This window comes from Sphaerodactylus townsendi, linkage group LG01 (genome assembly GCF_021028975.2).
Source record: "Sphaerodactylus townsendi isolate TG3544 linkage group LG01, MPM_Stown_v2.3, whole genome shotgun sequence".
NCBI classification, from domain to species: domain Eukaryota; kingdom Metazoa; phylum Chordata; class Lepidosauria; order Squamata; family Sphaerodactylidae; genus Sphaerodactylus; species Sphaerodactylus townsendi.
This window is the reverse complement of record NC_059425.1, coordinates 109,575,340-109,596,328: the sequence shown is the minus strand read 5'-3', so window position 1 is coordinate 109,596,328 and position 20,989 is coordinate 109,575,340. Positions and strand designations below refer to the sequence as shown.

At 40.3% G+C, this 20,989-nt stretch overlaps 1 protein-coding gene across 1 annotated transcript in view; it reads right to left on the bottom strand.

Annotated features, from left to right (window-relative positions):
* Positions 1 to 437: 437 nt before the first annotated feature.
* MOXD1 (monooxygenase DBH like 1) overlaps positions 438 to 20,989 on the bottom strand; it is a 59,436-nt gene continuing 38,884 nt past the window's right edge. Inside the window, exons 5-12 of the mRNA XM_048490554.1 lie at positions 15,730 to 15,909; positions 15,082 to 15,184; positions 13,632 to 13,798; positions 9,325 to 9,516; positions 7,515 to 7,574; positions 6,247 to 6,389; positions 2,471 to 2,639; positions 438 to 1,014 (exon numbers count right to left, since the gene is read on the bottom strand). Coding sequence (XP_048346511.1) covers positions 847 to 1,014; positions 2,471 to 2,639; positions 6,247 to 6,389; positions 7,515 to 7,574; positions 9,325 to 9,516; positions 13,632 to 13,798; positions 15,082 to 15,184; positions 15,730 to 15,909 — 1,182 coding nt within the window. The 3' untranslated portion in view covers positions 438 to 846. The remainder of the gene's footprint in view (positions 1,015 to 2,470; positions 2,640 to 6,246; positions 6,390 to 7,514; positions 7,575 to 9,324; positions 9,517 to 13,631; positions 13,799 to 15,081; positions 15,185 to 15,729; positions 15,910 to 20,989) is intronic.

Below are 20,989 nucleotides of genomic sequence, written 5' to 3'. Positions count from 1 at the left end.
GAAACCTTGGGCAGCAAAGCGGCGTGTGCAGGTGCCACAACCTGAGGGCGGTGATTCTCTCGCACATGCAAAAATTCTATCTATTTCTACAATATATAAATCACCAAACTTTGCCAGATATTTGCTAAGATTCGCTAATGTTACCGCACCAAACCTCCTAATGGTTGGGAAAGAAAGTCTACATGACTGAAGTAGACAGGTTGCTTGGAATTGTGAAGGTGACCACATGCAAATTAGATATTTGTTCATCATGGCTGGTTAAATCCAGATGTCATGAGCTGGTTGAGCTGTTTGCTACTTCTGTGGTCTACACCATCCCCATGGCCAGTTGACAAGGAAAAACAAGGCTTTCGGGATCCATCCACTTTTACAACTAATCACCATCAAAACTTGCCAGATACCAAGACCAGAAGCAAAATCAGAAGACTTCACGGTGATTAAGGTAATGGTCAGTTTATTACAATGGTATGCAAATACAGAGCAACCTTTGAAATCACAAAGTGAGGTTCCAGGATGAATTAAATGAAATGTTATGAATTGGTTTAAGATTATATACTGCAAACCAATGCACGTTCTGTACATAAAACACTGTACATTTTTAAAAAGTTTCCCTCCCTCCCACCGCTTTCAAGCAAAGTGACTGCTATTTTGAACTAGTAAATAAAGGCTTCAATCTTAAGGGCTCTTTCCTGAGAATAAGTTCTATCTAATAACATGGGACTTATTTTTGAGTAAGGTTGCTTAGGATTGCTGCTTAAGTTTATTAATACGTAAAAAAATAAATCTACAAGAAACAGTGCAAATGTAACAACTTGGCACAGAAAACATATATGAGACTGATCAGATCTATAATACAATGGGCCAACTATTCCTTCGACTAGTGGTTGAAATGTACAACATCACCAAGAACATTAACAGTAGATTATGGCTTAAACAGGAAGATGAGCTACACAGAACTGGCTCCATGACGTACGGTCTTTCTGTTTCAGGTGGCACTGCCATCATTCCCTGTATCTGAAATTTTAAATGAAATAAAATGATATGTATTTGATCTAACAACATGCAGATTTAAGAACTTGCATTTTGCACTGTAATGCAATGAAAGTCACTGATGATCACAGATATTTTCCATATTGCCTCCTGTCAGCATGTAGGGAGGGGGAAGGGGATAAAATTCTGCCTCTTTTGTCAGTATTGCTCTTATGGAGGAAGAGAGAAAAGAAAGTAATTTCAGCTCTTTTCCTCTTCCCACTATGGCCTCTTGATCCACTTGGGTCATAGGGATAAGCTTTCCTGGGGCTGGAAATGAATACTTCAGTGAGAGGAAAGTGGAAATATCTGTGGATCTTAGGATCTAGCCCAGGAACTGTTCATTTGTATTTTATCTGGTATAATAATCTACAGTACTATACATTCATGTATGCACACACAAGCATGGTTATTTTCTTTTTTTGAAGTGTTTTGAAGTGAGGATGGGGTATGAGTCTGAAATTGTGTGCATCGAGGAATGCTGCTGTAAATTTCGTTGTGCGTGCACAATGACAATAAAATGCTTATGCTTATGCTTTTGAAGAACACCTGCATTGAGGAATAAAACTGAGTTTCGAAATTAAATGAGCAAACTTCAACCAAATCCTACATGTTCTTAATTTAAATATATCTGTTGCACACTGACTACAAAAGATAGCTCGTTAGGTAATTATTGAGAACCAGTGTGGTACAGTGGTTAGAGAGCTTTCATGGCTTCTGACAAGTATTGTGGTTCTTCCTGTATATGCTGGAGTTATTGCCAAGTGAGAAAGCAAAAGATCTAATTGTTACAGTGATAGGGACTTCAGCCTTGTGTTGGGTGAACCAGTCTGATTTCCAGATGCAAAAGGTTAACAGTTGGGAACAGATATTGCAGTAATGGTATTTTTAAGATTCTGAGTCATTTTTCTGGCTGGTCTTAGAAACAAAATGTTGAACTATATGACCTTAGGCTGATCATAAAGCATACATTTTGACTGGGGTGCTACAGCTTATGTTTTTTCGACTTAGAAACATTACTGTTTTTCTACTTAGAAACATTGCTAGAATCAGTCTATAGGCTATAGCAGTATTTCCCATTTTGGTACCCATAGGCACCATGCACCCTCCAATGTGTTTCTTTGTGCTTATTTGCTCCTTCATCAAAGCAAAAAGCTAGCCATGGCTTTCCTCCTCCTCCTCTTTGTAGCAGGAAAACCCAGAAACAACCAATTTCATGGTAGGAGGATGCTTGATTTGCAGCTTCCTAACATTCTGTGATTGGACCCAGTACACAACTGCAAACATTTTCTGGTGGGCCCCAATCCCTGTGGCTGTCCATTTTGTGGTGGTCCCCATTTCCTATTCTTAAAATTATGAATGTTTCCATAGGGTCAACAAGATAGAGACCCCGATCTACACAGTTGGTCATGCAAGCATAATTAATAAGGAGTAAACTTACCGTCCATTCAGCATTATCAGTCTTAGAACATCTTACGTTCACCGGTAGCCTAAGAACGAAGTTATTGTAGGAGAGACCCTGTTCTTTGTTCCATTTAAACTTATTCATTGCATCCACAAAAGAGAGGTTTTTGTATTGTTTTGGACTCTTGATAATAAATGGCCAAGTCCTTGATTAAAAATTTAACAAAAAAAAAAAATTCCGATTATTTCTGAAAGTCTTGTACCGCATGTTTAGAGTGCTGTTGATTTTTAACTTGATTTTTTAGTATTAAAGAGGAAATGATTGATATATCAATCCACTGAATGCTCAGTTTCTTTGAGCATGATCCAAATCTACCTATCACATTTCTAACCCACCTTTCTTCCAGGGAACTAAGGCTGAGAGTGACTGCCTCATAGGAAGGTTTCATGGCTGAGCAGAGATGGGGATGGGAAGTACATATGCTCTCAGATATTAGCACCCATGCCATACCAGTCAAGAAAATAGAACCTTTATTTCACAGATACTTACAGAGATACTGAAAACAGAGCTGAATCGTACTCTGTTTTTTGTTTGCTTTCTATGATCAGTGTTATAAAGGGTAGAGAAGTATTCCTGATTTCTTGAACCAACACTATAAAAACTTGGAAGACAACCTTCTTCAGAACTGTACATTACTACATTACACATGAACACACACATGATCTGGCCTCATATTAACACACTGTGGCATCTGAACACTTCCTTATGCAGTAAATAAGGTTAGATGACTTACAGGTACCATTCCAGTCTGACTTCTATGGACCTATTAGCAAAAATACACATTACCTAGAGCAGTATGCTGCTGTCAGTTTCTCAAACAGTATATTCCCAAAAATATATAATGTCTTGTTACATGTTGCATACAGGCAAATCGGAGTTTAAAGTGGGCAATGATTCTAACTTTCTCTTTTTCTGAATTTGTACCTGATTTATCATTTTCATGTTACCTGGTTCCAGTCAACGAGTTACTCTGATACATTTGTTTTACAGTGTTGTTTTAGCTTGGGTTTATATACGGGTGGACTTATACACGAGTATATACAGTATGTATCTTTCAGTTGAATGTAGATCTGATTTAAGCATCGGCAAGCAAGTCAGGATAATAATACACCATACACAATTGAACCAATACACCTCAGAGCTGAAAGGGTGGACTGCACACAGAAATACTTCTGAAATGGAAGGGAGAAAAATTCAACCATCTTGACTGAATTATTTCCTGTTAATAGATCTTTCCTCCATGAATTTGTCTGCTCATGGTGGAAAAGAGCGGCTGTGAATCAGTGCAGCCACGGGTGCTGCTCGGGATGGGCAGGAAGGAGTCCCCAGCTTCAGCCCTGGTAGGGGCAGAAGTGAGCTGTTAGCCATGCCATGGCAGGGCAGACAGGTGTCGTGGTGCTTACCCTGCGACGTCATCAGGAAAGGAGGTTGGCCTGAACCTATAAAGATCCTGGCCAGCCTTTGTGCCAGCCATGTGCTTGGCCATGGACTTCCTTGATGGTCTCCCATTTGAATACTAACCAGAGCTAACCCTGTTTAGCTTCTGAAATATGACCAGGTTAGGCTAGCTTGGGCCATCAGGGTAGGACATGGGTTTGTTTAATCTCTGTTAGAAGACTCTTAGACTAAAGGCCATCATCATATCCCATGAAAGTGAGTTGTAATTAAGCACTGTGTGAAGAACTGTTTCTATTTTGATGATACATTATTAAATAGTGGAATGTACAAGTGAATTCTATAGCTGACAATTCCTTCAACAATCAAATGAAGTCAAAATTATGTCATGTATTTTTTAGTGTAACACACAAATAAAACTTTTGTATTAGGTCTTCCAAGAAAAGATTCTTCAGTTAATTGACACTGCATTTGACAGAAAACCCTCACATTTTTATTTTTTGGCCCGCCAAAACAATTGCTTTGCCTCAGACCAAATATGAATCTTTCATCCCAACATTACAAATGAACACTCAAGACAGCACATCACTTATTAGAATGTTTTCTTTCTGTGATCAGAAAGATACATTTGCATGCTCTAAATCAGAACCTGTGTTTTTTCAAGCTGTTAGGAAAGATTATAAAATGTCAGCCAAATAAAGGCTACAAGTATTGTACTTTGAAGATGTCTGCCCTAAAATAATTTGTTGAATGATGTGTTTATCATTGAGTAGCACAGAGCTCCAGGGACAAAATAGTCTTAACTCCATCTCTAAACCAGTATCCTATATGCCAAAGCACCATATTTTTAAGAATTTAAGCCTAGATACCACTGGAAATAGTGGAAATACTGGAAATTGGAAAATACTGGAAAAACTGGAAATTGCTGGAAATAGTGACATGCCAGTAGTGATGGACTAAGCTCCCTGCAACTTGACTGAGAATGTGTTTAGGGGAAAATGCTTTCTTTGAAAAATAATAGAAAACAAATTGTTTTATTTGCAAACTTATTCCAAAGTTTGGTCCCTCTGTATGCCTTCTCTCAATCACTATTAGTCTCCATATCACCCCTTCCTTTTCTTCAATTGCTACCTGACAGTGGCAGCAACTGGTAGGTCTTATTATAAGGAGGCTTCATGGTAGGGCTTCATTTGGACCTCAGTGCTGCTACAGCAACATTCCAGGCATCTTCTTTCACACCTGAATGCATATGCATGCTGCTATGAAGAAGAGGAGTTTGGATTTATACTCCACCTTTCTCTCTTGTAAGGGGACTCAACATGGTTTACAAGCTCCTTTCACTTCTTCTCACCACAACAGAACCTTGTGAGGTACAGAGGCGTACTGGGGGAAAATGGCGCCCAGAGATATCTGGTTTCCGGGTGCCTTCTGCTACGCCTGGGGCAGTGCCCACCCCTGCCCCCTCCCAGCTTGGGGGTGAGGCCATTCCCCTGAAGGGCAGGGCCATGTCCCCTGAGCTTATAAAAGCAAAGGCTCCAGCACAGAGCCTTCCAGTTGCTTCTCCCAGGAGGGGAGGGCAGAAGGGACTGTTGGCTGTTGGCTCGGAGCTGACAGCCGGGAGGGGGGCAGGGCTTGGGGGGAGATGGCACCCAGGAGAAGTGCGAGGCTGGAGGGGGTCCTCTGGCTTCCTTGGCTCTGCCCATGTCAATGATGACACGGGCAGTGCCAAGGGCACCACAAGAGAACGAGTGGTCAAGTGGGGGGCTGATTTTGCACCACCCACATGACCAGATCAGTGGCGACCAGGGACAGAGGGTCTTCCTGGTCAAGTGGGGGGCTGATTTTGCACTACCCACATGAACAGATCAGTGGCGACCAGGGACAGAGGGTACCTCAGTACTTAGGCAAATACGCCACTGGTGAGATATGTGAGGCTGAGAGAGTTCTGAAGAACTATGACTAGCCTAACATCACCCAGCAGGAATGTAGGAGTGCGGAAACACATCTGGTTCACCCGATAAGCCTCTTCCATTGAGGTGGAGGAGTGGGGAATCAAACCTGGTTCTCCAGATTAGAATCCACCTGCTCTTAACCACTACACCACTTTGGCACTCTATGGTGTAGTGAATGTGGAAACTACAGGAAGCACATGACTTTGTTACATTGAGACACTGCTGCTCTCCAGTCTCTTTAGGAACATGGAATATGGGTCTTAGTTGAACAGCTTTTAAATATTGACAGGCAGTCAAAAAGTAGTATTTAAGGACAGCAGTGGCTGGCTGTTGACATCAAAGGACATACTTGCTTTTTAGCACTGAAGCATCATAGGCATCAGACATTACACCTATCCTACTTACCTTACTGGTCTGTATATTTCTTTCACACCAATAAACTGAAGTTGCTCCATGATGTCTGGAATGCTTGCACATCTAGTGAGATTTATTCTGGGGTAGTACAGAAGATAGGACAAGCACATTTCATTTCTGGTACTAAAACCACCCTGAAATTGTAAAAAGAGTATCAATCTTAGCCTCATAATTTCTCATGTGCTGTAATTGGGGGAGAAGTTTGGAATGCTCCCTAAGATTACTCAGTTTATTCTCAATAATTACCAGAAACCCATACTTAAAATGCAGATAATATAGAGAGCAGCCCACAAACTCATAACTATATTTGTGTTGAATTCTACTCTGTCAATAGCTAGAGGAGGAAACAAAAGAGGGAGAGAAATTTCTGCTTATTGTTCTTCAGCTGGGAAGAAAGCAGGGGATAATTCCTTTCTTCTGAAGGGAAGAATCAATATCAAAGAAGAAATGCTCAGTTGCGATTACGTAGACTTTGGAGATTTCAGGATCTACAAAGGGAAACTCTTACATTGTATTGCTGCCTCAGTACCAGGAGAAAAGTACATGGTGTATGTAGTTCCATGGTTATTTTAAACTGCTTTTTCCTCCCTTGTCCTATTGCAGCTGTGGAAGCAGGGAGCTACTTTGAGGGGACAATAGCACAGGAGAGAGGGCATTAAAACCTTTCTTCTCATGCCATTTTAAAAGTGGCATTTTTATCACTGTAAAAACAGCATGGGAAACTAGCCCCACACTGTGCTCTTTTTTAAAACAACAGCACCAGCAGCTTCATTTGGGAAAGAAAACAACCTTTTAAAGCAAGAATGGAACTACTTGTAATATAAAGTCTCATCCTTAAAGACAAGTTTTAAACCTAAATGGAAGATTGTAAAACTAAGCTTGTAGTTTTATCTATTATATCGGTACAGTTTATCTTTGACTTATGTCATGCATATTTTCGCAAGCTATTACTTTACTTAACAATGCCTAAGTACATTTTACCAAAATATCCAACTCAAAAAGTTCTAAGGCAAATGAAAATATACAGGCAGAACATTAATTTTGCTAATGCCCTGCTTTTTATCTTTCAATGGAGATTCAAAGTGGCTTAGAATAGTCTCCTTGGAGAAGATAAGCAGTTTCTCCATAATCAGAAGTCAGCTTTACAAAACTGAGATTAATTAAGATTAATTCTCAATAATATTTAACTATTTAAATCTCAAAGTAATGTTTGTGGCTAATACATCATTTTCAAATCAAACCAATATGTAATTTCTTACCCATGTCATATACGATCGATTTACAGTACTGTAACGACATTCGGTGACTAAATTATCTCCCTAAAAAAACAGAATGTAAGAAATATAATTTCACAAACGAATACCACCATTTTGGAAAGTGAGTTATTTCAAAGATGTAACATATATGGGGAAATTTCACTTTTGGTATTTATATTGCATAGTATTAAATATACATAATACACTTAATAAAATATACCACATGATTTCTACTGCAGCAACACTCAGTATCTTCCTGTGGTAAATGCACTATGAACAATACATAGCTACAAAGATCCTCAGTTCCAGTATTCATGAAATAAATCTTTGACTAACAGTATCACAGAATAGTGTCACAATCAAATGGCAGCAACAGCATTTCACTGTTGAGTTTTAGGATTCTACACCTTGGTTCTCTTTCTTACTAGAATCAATAACTGAAGATAAGATTTTGTTTATTTTGTGAATCTTTTTCTGGTTTTGGCTATGTACTTAAAGCAGGGCCTTCGAAGGTGACTGCAGTGGTTAGGTAGGTTCACAAAAAAGCTTCTTCTAGAAGCTTGGTGCAGTATACATGAATCTCCCTTTCTCCCAGAATTCTGAGCTCACATGAAGGAACAAAAGTAGCTTTTGGTATTGTTGCAAAAGTGCCCCACTGCCCCTTCCAGGCCTAAAATGGCAAAGCTGCATATTTGGGGCAGTATACTTTTCAGTAGTGCTTCAGTAATGCACATGGTATTATTCTGAATCAAAAATATAAAATGGACTACAGTAAGTGATTTTGATCCATAGTTAACAGTTTACCTTAGCTACATGCAGCTTTAAAGTAATTAACAATGAGAAAACACAACTGGAGCTAGACATTATTTAGAAGGCAGTATCCATTTTTTTTCCAGATCCTACAAATTCACTTATACGTTGTGGAGTAACACAGACAGCAAAATTTTTCCTCACATCAATGAAAGGATAAAACTCTGTCAAGTGTAGCACTGGAATTGCTTAGTCATTTACTACTCAGTGCTAATTAGGATCATGAGCTTTGATATGCTTTATTATAGACAGCTATATTTCAGAATCACAGAATTTCAAGGTAAAGTTAAAAGTGATAAATCAGAAAAAAAAACCACCTGCATGTCGCACACAGATTCTGCTAATTGCTGCTTGTCTAAAAAGACTAGTTCAGCATTGTGCCACAGTCTTGATCACTTCTCATTTAAGTTTGGCACCTGTACTTCCTATTTAGTGATAGTTGCTGAAGAACTGACAGCTGGAAGATGTCTCTGTCTGAACAATAGTTTCCTCCATTCATTGTTTCTTTTGTTTGTGATGAATTTGTTCTTTTAATTTCTTACGGGATGTTCCTCATTCCACCTGCTTCTTATCATCACACATCTCCTGTTCTGTCAATTTTTTACTCACAACTGTGGGCATCTCTTTGGCTCAGTGTATTTAACAAAATCACAATTAATGCTTAATATGTACAGAGCAAGTAGATAATGTTATGAGTAGATGAGGCAGGCAGTATTGTCCAAAACAAACAAAAAGGAGTGGGGAGGAATAGAAACAAGAAAGAAAGAATGAAAGGAATGAAAGAACAAAATAATGGTGTTGCATGGCAACAACAACACACAAGTTCATGACACATAACGGTCAATGGAAATTAAATCTCTAATTTCATTTTTTTTAAAGCAGACAGAGATGCTGGGCAAGACTGTTAGCCCATATTTGCTTGTAATATGGGTATTTCTGACCAATCTCACTTCAAACCTCACTTTGAAATATTACTGAAATGGAAAAGAATTTATATTCATACAGGCAAGATGAGCCTTTCTTCTTTTAGATACTGGAACTCCTGGAAGTTGAAGTCAAAGTCATCATCATATGCCAGAAGCTGTTGTTCATTGCTATTGTGGAAATGGCGCACCCTTATAGCTCTACCAGCAAGGTGTGCATGTAGGAGAACAGCAAAGATGTGAATTCCACTTGGCTTCTCAGCATCCAGGGCCTAGAAAAGACCAATGAAAGCAATCAGTTTACTTCAAAGGGTCAGTGGATGCACTCCTCATATTAGAAGAGTGCATATGCATATTTACATTTATACATATTTATACGCATGCATATCTACATTTATACATATGCAAGAGCTACCACTCTGCACACAGCAGTTTCACCAACTTATCTAATTCTCATAATGTTGCAGATGTGGATATTTAAATCCAGAGACTAGAGCCATGAACAACAAGAGAGATCTTGCTACAATCTGAGAAAAGCCCCAGGTTTCCAGAACAGCCAATAGCACTTTAAAGAGCAACAAGATTTTGGCGGTATATACTTCCAAGAGTCAAAGTTTCCTCGGACTCTCAAGTTTACACTCCAAAAATCTTGTTAGTCTCTAAGGTGCTAGTAGGCTGGAATCTAGCTGTTATAATGCAGATGAACACATCTACCCTCTGAAACTATCTTCATGGAAGGTTTACAAAAAAATCTCAAATCTAATACACAAACATACATATACATCCACAGGGGGTTGAACTCCATCCCCCAACAATAGAACCAGCACCTTTAGCTTTAAGAAATAAATGACCTCAGTGGCTGTTACTAACCACACAGTATTGCCAGGCTTCTAGCCTTGGTTTCTGTCAGTAAAAGGCAGGTTGTTATGGCTTTTGAGGAAGGACTTATTGGGGTCAGGAACACAAGCAATCACAAGGCACCATGAATAATTCACCTAGGTCCAGCTACAAGCTACCGTTCAACAGTAGCCATCCCACGAAAGCCATTATAGTGTAGTAATTTCAGTTTCAGACTAAGATCTGGGAGACCCAGGTTCAAATCATCACTCTGCCAAAAAAGAATACTGGGTAACCTTGACCCAGTTGCACATTCTCAGCTTAACTTAACTCACAGGATTTGTGTGAAGATAAAACTGAGGCATGAAGAATGATGTAAATTGATTTGGCTCCCATTTGTGGAGAAAAGCAGGATATAAATGAAATAATAAATATAGCTAAAGAAGGGGAGGCAGATAAAAGGTAAGTTGGTGAGTAGGAATGAGATAGGAAAGGAGGGAAAGGTGGTAATGTGTGAGTTGCCAGAAGGAGGGAAAGAGGAAACAGGGTGGAGAAGCATAGGGAAGGTGATACCAGTAAAACTTAAAGGCTGTTGGGGGGAGGGGAGGAAGGAAAGCTGCAGACAGTAGAGCAGATAACAGTAGCTTGGGTGGGAAGGAGAGGAGGAAGCCGAAATGGAGAGGCATGGTGGCTGCCAATACAGGGAAAGGGGAAATAAGAGAATAAGAAAATGTGATTTCTCGAACAAGTCCCTGCTGGGCCCCTTATATTATTTTGCGATAGGGTCAAATATCATGCTTATGTAATTTATCTAGTTTCCCAACTTAGGAAGGCAATTTTCACAAATTCTTCCCTCTAGATGCAACCAGCCTTGGTCACTGACATCAAGATGGAGGAACTTAATGGACTCCTCAAAACAACAAACAGTGAAAGGGGGGGGGTGTTCTGCAAAAGAATTGGCAAAAATTGCTCTACTTCTGCAGATGAAACATATGAAACACGCACGCATGCACGCACACACGCACACACACACATATTTAGTGGTTGACCAACATTTGGAACTTTTTATCTTTACAAAATAATTATTTTAAGGCAAAGGAGCATCTCCAAAACTAAAAACCTGGAAAAAGGGGGAAAGCTACATCTAGCTTGGAGTAGAGGTAGCAAAGGGGTGGGTATGCAGTCTGCTCAACATTCAATCTATTTCTCCAGTAAAAAAGAAGTGAGTGTTCAGCAATTAATGAAACAGCTAGGAAAAGCAAGCTATAATTTCCCTCACTATTCCCACTTCATCAATTAATACTCTTTCATACTGTAGCCCGCCCGTCCCACAATTTCTCACAAGTATTTGTTTGCTTTGTATATGAAATGTGATTCACTTTCAACCTAACAAAAATCCATGACATGTTATGTTTATATTTAAATGCTATTGTTTTGTGTATGAGTGCCATTTACTTTAGGTGACATTTCCTCTATGATAAAAAAGTAAAGCAAAGTCAACATTTATGGAGAAAAAACATTTACAAAGTCATTTGCAATTAAAGGTTAACATTATCTCTTACAGCCTGGAAATTCACTTGCATAGCTGCAAAAAAACTGATAACAGAATACTGCAGAGCTAAAGTCAAAATTATCAACTGAAGCTCAATTTAAAAACATAATCTGTAATCATTAGTATGAGAGATGTTCTCACAAAGGCCTGCCAATCAAGACAGACTCTCATATATCCAATTTCAAGTCCTAAGCTTTCTGTAAAATGTTGAGTTCTCATCTAGATGATGTACTCTGTGTGGGATTCAAGTTGGCAAAAACATTACCTAATTTGATATCATCAAGGAAGGCCAAATCTTCAATTTTATTTGTAAATTTGAACTACCAGTACAAAAGGAATGGGCTAGTGAATATATTTCTTGATACAATGAACTTCCATTTCCTATTGTGCTTAAACTTGCCATTTGCCCTCCCTCAGTGAGGCTTCAGGAATTTTCCTGTGCCCCCGTGGTCTTTACCACAGAGATCTGGGGAAATTCTGGAAGTGATATCATGTCCTCTGTACTGCACCCTCCCTAGGCATTGCCTTCAAAATCTCTTGGTATTTGCCAAAGCAGTGCTGGCAACCCTAATCCTGCATCATGAAATTGAGCATATTTGGAAATAATACAGGAGCATCTGCTTCTCCAATACAACACACCTCAAATACTGTATGAAATTGAGCATATTTGGAAATAATACAGGAGCATCTGCTTCACCAATACAACACACCTCAAATACTGTATATTTGTGTGTATAAGCCGACCCATGTATAAGCCGAGGCACCTAATTTTACTGCTCAAACCTGGGAAAACTTATTGACTCGCATATAAGCCGAGGGTGGGAAGCCAGGAGACAGAGGGAGCTCCTTATTTGGGCAGTGACATCAGGGGGAGTCACTGCCCAAATAAGGAGCTCCCTCTGCCTGCCAGCTGGGTTTGAGGAAGCCCAGGCAGCCAGGCTTTGCTGGGGCAGGGAGGTTGTCCCGGCCCCGCCCCCAGCCTTGTTAGAGGCCTGAAGACCCTGCCGGCTGTGGGGGTTCCCCCATTCACTCTCTGGGAGGGCAGCAACAAGTAGCTTCTCAGCCGCACGGAGGTTGTCCCGGCCCCGCCCCCAGCATCATTAGAGCCTGCCAGTTGTGGCTTGTGATTGCTAGAAAATGGTGACTTGCATATAAGCCGAGGGGGCTTTTCTTAGCCTTTAAACAGGGCTGAAAAACTCAACTTATACACAAGTATATACGGTAAGTAATGGGCTGACTAATGTATAAAACTATACTTTGAATTAGGTGGTTAGCAGTGTAGTCATGTATAGAATCAATGGGTTTACACCAGAGTAACTGTGCATAGCATTACACTAACAAATACAAGTAATACGTTCAGCTCACTATGTTAAAAAAACTCCATCTCTATGCGTTTGAAATTTAAAGCACGAGTTCTTGAACTTTTCAATATGGACTCATTGACAATATTTTATGAAATTAGGCCTTGTGTGTCCAATTAAACATCCATCAACAACATTTGCTCATGTTGCTCTTGAAACTCAGTTAAAAAAATGAATGGGGTCAGTCTAATACACATGACAATGAGAAAGTCTAACTTACTGAAGTCAAGCAGTGCCCCATAGTACTGACTTCCTAAAAATTTCCATCACTATTTTTCAGACCTGAATTTGCAATTGATAGAATTTACAATATGTATCATTTTGACGAGAATAAAAATAAAGGATATGTACCCTTTGCAGAAATCAGAGTGCTAAAATACTTATTTAAGATTGAGACAGAATGAGACAGAAACATGACACTTTAAAAAATATATACACTGGCTGTTGTGTTCCACAGCAGGACAAATTTGTCCCATGTGCATATATTCCATCTTCTTAATCTGGACAAAGAGGGAAGCAAATGACAACTACCTATGCCAGTATTTACCACTTTCTTTGGAACAAGAAAGCCATTTTAAAATGCTATTTTCAGTTTCTTCAGAGAATTACACTTAATTATGCTAGACAATAGACATACTTCTTTCAGGCATTCCAGAGTGCAGTGACCCTCTGACATGAATTCAGGCATGCCTGGTGGGATGTTGTGGAAAAGGCTGACCCAAAGACCTGCTTCAATAACTCCAGCATCATATCTCCTCAAATCTGGAGTATAAAATAGCCTCAATCCAGAGTTATCCATCTTCCCTAAGAACAAAAGAGTAATTGTCAGCTGGTATTACAAATCAACAAAGAATATCCTATCGATTTTCAGTAGGTTTAGGACACACTCATCAAGTTTTAGGCAAAAAAATTAAGACAAGAGAGGGACTGTCCTTAAGATGGGGCAGACAGGTCTCGGGAATAAACAGAAACCCTGTAAACAAAGCCTAGTCACAAGTGGGTGATTAAGCAGGGCAGGATAAACTTTATACTGTTCTAAGCTGCACAGAAAATTCTTATGTTTTTGTATGGATTTTTTGAGACAGAAGTTGTTTAGTATAACAGATGTGGAGTATTATCCATACGACTTATTGTAAGGAAGCAAATTGCTTATTGGAAAGATAGCTCAATTCAAGTTGCAGTATTTTGTCTTCCCCTGGATCAAACATCCACTGCAACCTGGAGTGCTGTGAGAAAACTGATAGTGTCTAGAACAATTGCTAGGGAGGGGAGGCACCATTTTATAGCCCGATCTCATCAGATCTAGGAAGCTAAGCAGGGCCTGGGCTTGGAGGGGAGGCCACCAAGGAAGACTCTGAAGAGGAAGGTAATAGCAAACCACCTCTGCTTCTCACTTGACTTCAAAGCCCCTTTCTGTCATTACCAAAAGTTGCTGTGACTTGACAGCACTTGCCACACATAACAGTTGCTGTGACAAGTAACTTATTTCAGTTCTGTGTGTCCTCAGTTATGGATTCACCTACAAAGGTTTCATTTATTCCTTTTTTCTTTTCAAGCTGAGTGCATCACCATTGTGACTCCAAGTGTGGGTGCCTACCCTACTATTATCAGGAGGCTATTTCATAAGATCAGGGAAGAGGAAGAAAAGGCCCAGTCCCAGGTCATTGCTCACTTCATTGAGAATGAGGGAACTTTTGGAAGACGTTGGTTAGAGGAATATAATTGCTGCATGGTACTTCAAGTATTTGGATTTCAGGTTGTAAGGGGCTTTAAGTAAGCACATGCACCTTAAATTGGACCTAGAAACAGACAGACAACCACTGAATGGATCTTAGGACCAAGGTATTGTAGCCCCAGTTTCGTTCATCCAACTTCAACATGGGCCAGTGCAAGCCCTAGGATATTCACACTTGAGATTTTATGCAGCAATGTGGACTTCATCTGCTGATACCTCATTTCACTTGTTTTAGGAAAAACCCAAGAAAATATATGCAAATACAGATTATATTGTAACCTATATGTAAATATATTAGCATTTCTTTAATTAGCATATTTAACAGCTTAGAAATTAAAACAAAGAAAAGCACCTTCCAGATATGATGGATTGTCATAATGCACTTCCATAAGCACATATTGAGGATCTGTTGCTGTACCAATGGATAAACCAACATGATGAGGATACGTGAAGCCCTGAAATTTGAAACATGCCACCAGAATTAAACAGGTTCTATTGCTATAACATGTTGATCCAGTTTGAAGCATATCTTTAACTACATCTTAGCATACAAGCTGAAGAAAAATGACAGACCTCTTAGAACTGACACAAACCTGAAAGTGCTACTAGAGCAACAAATATCTGAGTCTGCTGACATCATGTTGAAGATAGACATATCACTTAACCATATTTATGTTGGACTTTTATGTTTTTGCCTCATTTTTATTCTGTTGGATTTTTATGTTTTTGCCTCATTTTTACATCTCTATCATTGCAACAAATAGAAACTGAATAGTGAGAATGGGAGCATGACTATCCAGCTTCCCACTCCTTTCCTAATTATCACCCCTTTCTGTAACTGACCAAGAAGAAATGATGGAAGTGAGCTAGCAATATAATAACAATGATAGGTCAGATATTAAAAGAACCACCCAAGAACTTATAAAAATGGTAAGAAATAGGTAAATGGAACACCTTCAATCATCATTACTATTTGATAAATAAATCAAATTTATCTTACCTCTCCTCCAATGGCCCAAGCAAAAATTACGGTTTCACATGTGAGGAAAGAATCTGGCATGTTTGGATGGTAGCACTCATGACCATAGCCCACTACACTGTCATTCAGGGTGCTGCTACATTGATAAAGTAGGATGTGATGCACCAAACTCTCATGGTCCTTCTGTATTACTGGTTCAACCTGTTTAAATAATAAATGATGCAATTATATTCTTCAATCAAAGCAAAAGATAATATCCATTAAATATCAACAAGACATGTATTCCATGGGGAGGACCGCATACATATACCATAGGTCAAAAAACTGCATTAGAAAGATGCAGCAGGATTGAAGAGTAGACCCCTTCCCAAGCAGATTAAGCTCATTATGAACTGTAGGGGCATACTGCTACTTTAAGACATTTAAAATTATGGGATATCTTGGATCATATCTTCTTTAACTTTCATTTTTTTCTATGTAGTAATACCTTTATTCTAATGGCAACTGCCAGCATTGCATCTTTAAAAAGTTGCCACAGATGAGGGAAAAGGTAAATTCTAGCACTCTTTAACCTACTTTTGCCAGGCCTTCAGGCCTTAGGAATGATAACCTAACTACCACCACCTGGAGGAACACCTTAGTTTTTCTCCTTTCCCTGGTTTCTACAAGAAGTATCCTAAATCTCTCTCTCTCTCTGTATATATACATGTAACCCTATGTAGCAAAGTTGAATGGTCATTGGTGAGAGAACCCTATACTCTCAGAGTTTTTTTAAAATCAAAGTTCATACAGAAATGGAAAGAAAAATCAAGAATTTATTAAGGAAATAAGAACCATCTTGATTAACATACATAAATCGCTATGTGATGCAGTAGCAATTATATAATTCCTTTTTATTACAAGTTGAGAGATTACACACCTATTGCTTAGTTTGGAACTATCTTGGACTGTTAGTTGGAACAACTGACTAGATTAATTGCTTTTCAAGAGTTGTGATAGGTTTTCTACTCTTACTATATTAGATGATCTTATATGCACCACTGATTGGCTATTTGCACTTTGATTTTCTCTTATTTAGTAGAAACCAGATATCTAGAAATAACCATATGATTAGAGACCTAGAGAAAGATATATTTCTATAAATATATACTCCTACGGCAAGCTAATCAGATTTCTCTGGCTGGAAGTCTCAGAAAAATAATTGGTGAGATCTGTGGTAATTTATCATTCCTAAAGGCAATGAGACAAAATATAAAACCTTGATTTGTATTAAAACTATCATCAGTAATAATATGAGGAAGAAATCCTAAGAACACTAATAATTTTAGTATGCATTTCCACAGTTATGTGGTTTTAATTCTTTTTGTGCCTTAATTTTTCTCTGTCTTGCTCAATAAAAAGAATCTCTTTTTTCGTTCATGTCTGGTTTGCTAATTGTGCAAGAGAAAAGAATGGATTCACTCTCTGAAACTTTTGCCTTACCTGAGTTAGAAGCAGAAAAGTTTCTTTAATGGGATAAACACTAAAGAACTCTGTGGCTAATTATAGAATCATAGAGTTGGAAGAGACCACCAGGGCCATCCAGCCAAACCCTCTACCATGCAGGAATACACATGGCCAACAAATGGCCAACCAGCAAAAAAAGAAGACTCCACTACACTCTGAGGCAGTGTATTCTATTGTTGAACAGCCTTGCCATCAGGAAGTTCTTCCTAATTTTTAGCTGGAATCTCTTTTCCTGTACTTTGAGAGTTTAAGCAAAGACTTATAACTTGTCCAGTGCAGAATCTGACATAGGGTGCGAGAGGGAACCTCTCACTATAAAAAGGGTTGGTGGGATTTCGACACTTGAGCCAGTGGAATATCTACAGAAAATGGAGCCCAGGGCAAGAACACCACACCAGCTCTCTTACCAGTCATCTTATTATATAATTGATCAGTGTGTTCCCAACAACAAACCAGAAAAAGCACGACCTGCTGGGAAGTGTCGCCCTTGGCCATCCAGCCTGGCAAAGTCTGCTGCTGTAGGGAACGCTTTGGAAAGAGGAGGGGGTACTGTTCAGTAACTCCTTCATTGCTGCTATTTTCAAATCCTGATTAAAGGCCTCTATGACCATTAATAAATCTCAAGGTCAAACACTGCAGAAACTTGGTATCTACCTACCAGAACCAGTCTTCAGCCATGGACAACTTTATGTTGCATTGTCAAGAGTCTGATGCTTTGCTGATGTAAAAGTGCAAATTATCCACAGACCAGAACAAGGAAAATTACTTGCTAGTTTGAACAAAATCTTCACAAAAAAACATTGTATATAAAGAAGTCTTATAATGTTCATTGGCATACCTGAAAGAAATGGCACCTGAGGGCAAGTACTGGTTGACCACCCTGTCCCCCCAAAACTGAGTCACTCAAAATTGAGCAAGCTGGCAGGCAAGCAAGTGGGCAGGTGAGGAAGGCAGGAGAATGAGCAGTCAATGGGGCAGGCAAGCCAGGTGGGCAAGCAAGCAGAATGAGTGAGTGGAGCAGGTGAGCGAGAGACACAGGGCAGGTGAGCCAGGTAGGCGAGTGGGGCTGGCAGGTGAGTGGGGTGGGTGAATGAGCAGGGTGGGATGAATGGCAAATGGGGCGGTAAAGATGGGCAGGTGAGCAAGCTAGCAGGGCAGGCAGCAAAGGAGGTGGTCAAGCCAGGCGGCTGAGCAAGGCAGGCGAGCAGCGAATGGTGCAGGCAAGCTGGGCGGGAGAGCAACCAGTGAACAGGGCAGCCGAGCAAGGTGGCCAAACCAAAGGGGCAGGTGAGCCTGTCAGGTTGGGGCAGGGGAGCACAGCAGGTGAGCAGGCAGGGGCAGGCAGGTGGCTAAATGCACCCCCATGTGACCCAGGTGATTGGGGAGGGTGAGGAAGTGGTAAATGGGCTGGGTGAGCCAGGTGGGTGGATGAGGGAACAGGGCAAGCAAGGGCGTGCAGTTGGCAAAATGAGCCCTATGTGACTCAGGCAAGTGGTGTCTGGGTCTCAAGTCCCCTCATGACCCCCAGGTATGACATTAATATGCACTACTGATTTGAAAGATCCTGCCTTGCTGCTGCACCCACTACCAACAGCTGCCTAGAGCCCATTGCATTTTTCAGCAAAGCATGTTTTACTGCAAGTAGAATTACAGCAAAGCTTCACAAACTGATGGTTTGTTTCAAAACAGTGCTAATAACCACACATGACTATATATTTAGGTTATTTGGATACCTTGCCTTTCTTTTGAAACAAGCAGGTGACAACAAACAAAATACAGAAATATTAGCTTTAACTAAAAAAAAAATTAAACAAAATAAAAACAAAATAAATTAAAACAAAATAATTAAAATAATCAAGCATAAACTTATTCAACGTGCCCCAGAAGCTCTTTTGTCATTCAGTCTTGCCTGAAAACCCAGTTCGGTGACTGCCCTATCAGTAGGCTGTTTCCTAACTTTTGAAAGAATTGGTTGTTAGGTGCATAATAACTGCATGGTCCTTCCAGTATCTGGGCTTCAGGTAAAAAAGGACTTTAAATGTAAGCACCAGCTTACCAGCATCTTAAATTATACATAGAGACAAAGAAGCACTGGAACAGAGCTTCCAGGCCATCTCCCCCCAAATTGACTGCTGTATTCTCTACCAGCAAAAGTTTTTGGAACATCTTCAAGGGGACATCATACTAATCAACTCCTTTTCACATCTTCCATGCTCTCATATAGAAGGACATGTTAGTTCTGAGCTAAAGTTTCAACCCTGAAATGGAAATTTTTGGTACAAAACTTAAAAATAGTTTTAAAATGGGATACAGAATTTTCAAATCATGATAGCAAAATAAGAGCACCAGTTAAAGGGTTATGGGAATGTTCTGTCTCTGCTTGAAACAATGTGATATTTATCCAAACGTGTGATATAGCCACCTGCCTCTGCAGGACATCAGCCCCTGCAGTGTTTCTACTCACAACTTCAAAAACCCAAATCCCCTTCAAAGCAATGGGTCACCACCAGTTAGCAATCCACATCCTTCCAATGTCAACAACTGAAATGTTAATGTTAATTCAAACAAGTATTCTTTTGTTCAGCTCTCATTCCGTTAAAAAGAAAAAAAGATCTTAAAAGAACAGTTTATGAATAATTCCCATCTGCAGTGTATTGTATCAGGCTTTGCAAATGTCAGAAAAGTTATGAATTGTGATTACTACACATGACAATACAGTAACCTAATAGCTGTACATAGTGAAGAACTGTTTCTACATCTGGGAACTCAATGGGATGGTAAGGAAAGGAGCATAGCACTTACCTGCAACTTGTTCATCAAGACTGTCTGTGCAGGTACTGGCCAGCCACAGAGATGAGATTTCAAAGCTTTTTAGAGCTTTCTAAGGCTTGCAGGGCACTTCCCACCCATCTTCATTTGATGAAGCCATCAGGTGCCATGAGGGAGCCAGTACCCCTTTCTCTCCATTTAGAGGTGTATTGGGAAAAATGGTGCCCGGGGACAACACCTGCTCTGGGCGCACCCCACACACACACACTCGGGGTGGAGCTCAGGGGCAGCTCGGAAGGGCACCCCAGCAGCAGGCTGGCTCCTAGGTCAGCCTTCTGCCATGGTGCCCATCCGAGTCCCCACCACCACCCTGCAGGCTGCCTCCTGTCCTCCCCAGGTCCTGGGGAGGTGGGGCAGGGCAGGGTGCCGTGGCAGATACCCGATGGGAGAAAGGCCTCCTGTCCACATGGCTAGGCCTGATCTTGCATGCCGGCACAATCTCCCCATGGGGGAGAGACCTTCTGTCCACATGGCTGGGCCCTACCTTAGGTGTCGGCGAGCAGCGCACTAGGAAAGACTGGGCATGGGGACCCAGACAGCACCCGGTGCCCCCCCACATGACTGAAAGGTGTGTGCCCAGGGACATGGGTTACCCCATGTCCCTATGGGTGGTATGCCACTGGCTCCATTATCCAAAGTCACCAAAGGGACCCACATTGCAAGAAATAACTGTGAAGAGCCTACAGTGGGGTCAGAAGAGGAGATGTAAACCTGCCCAAACCTAATACCTGTCCCAAGTCTCTCAACAAACAACAGTAGCAGGCATGTACAATCCTGTTTTCACCATTGAGTCCCTCGGTGAAGTCTCACATTGAGACAATTAACAAGCCCAGTAACAAAGGAGGTAGGGATTCTGCTCTCAAATGCTAAACTGCTTTCCTAACCACAGAGTCACACCTGGAATTTAGGGCCACAGAGTAATGGTATACAAAAAAGGAAGCAGAGG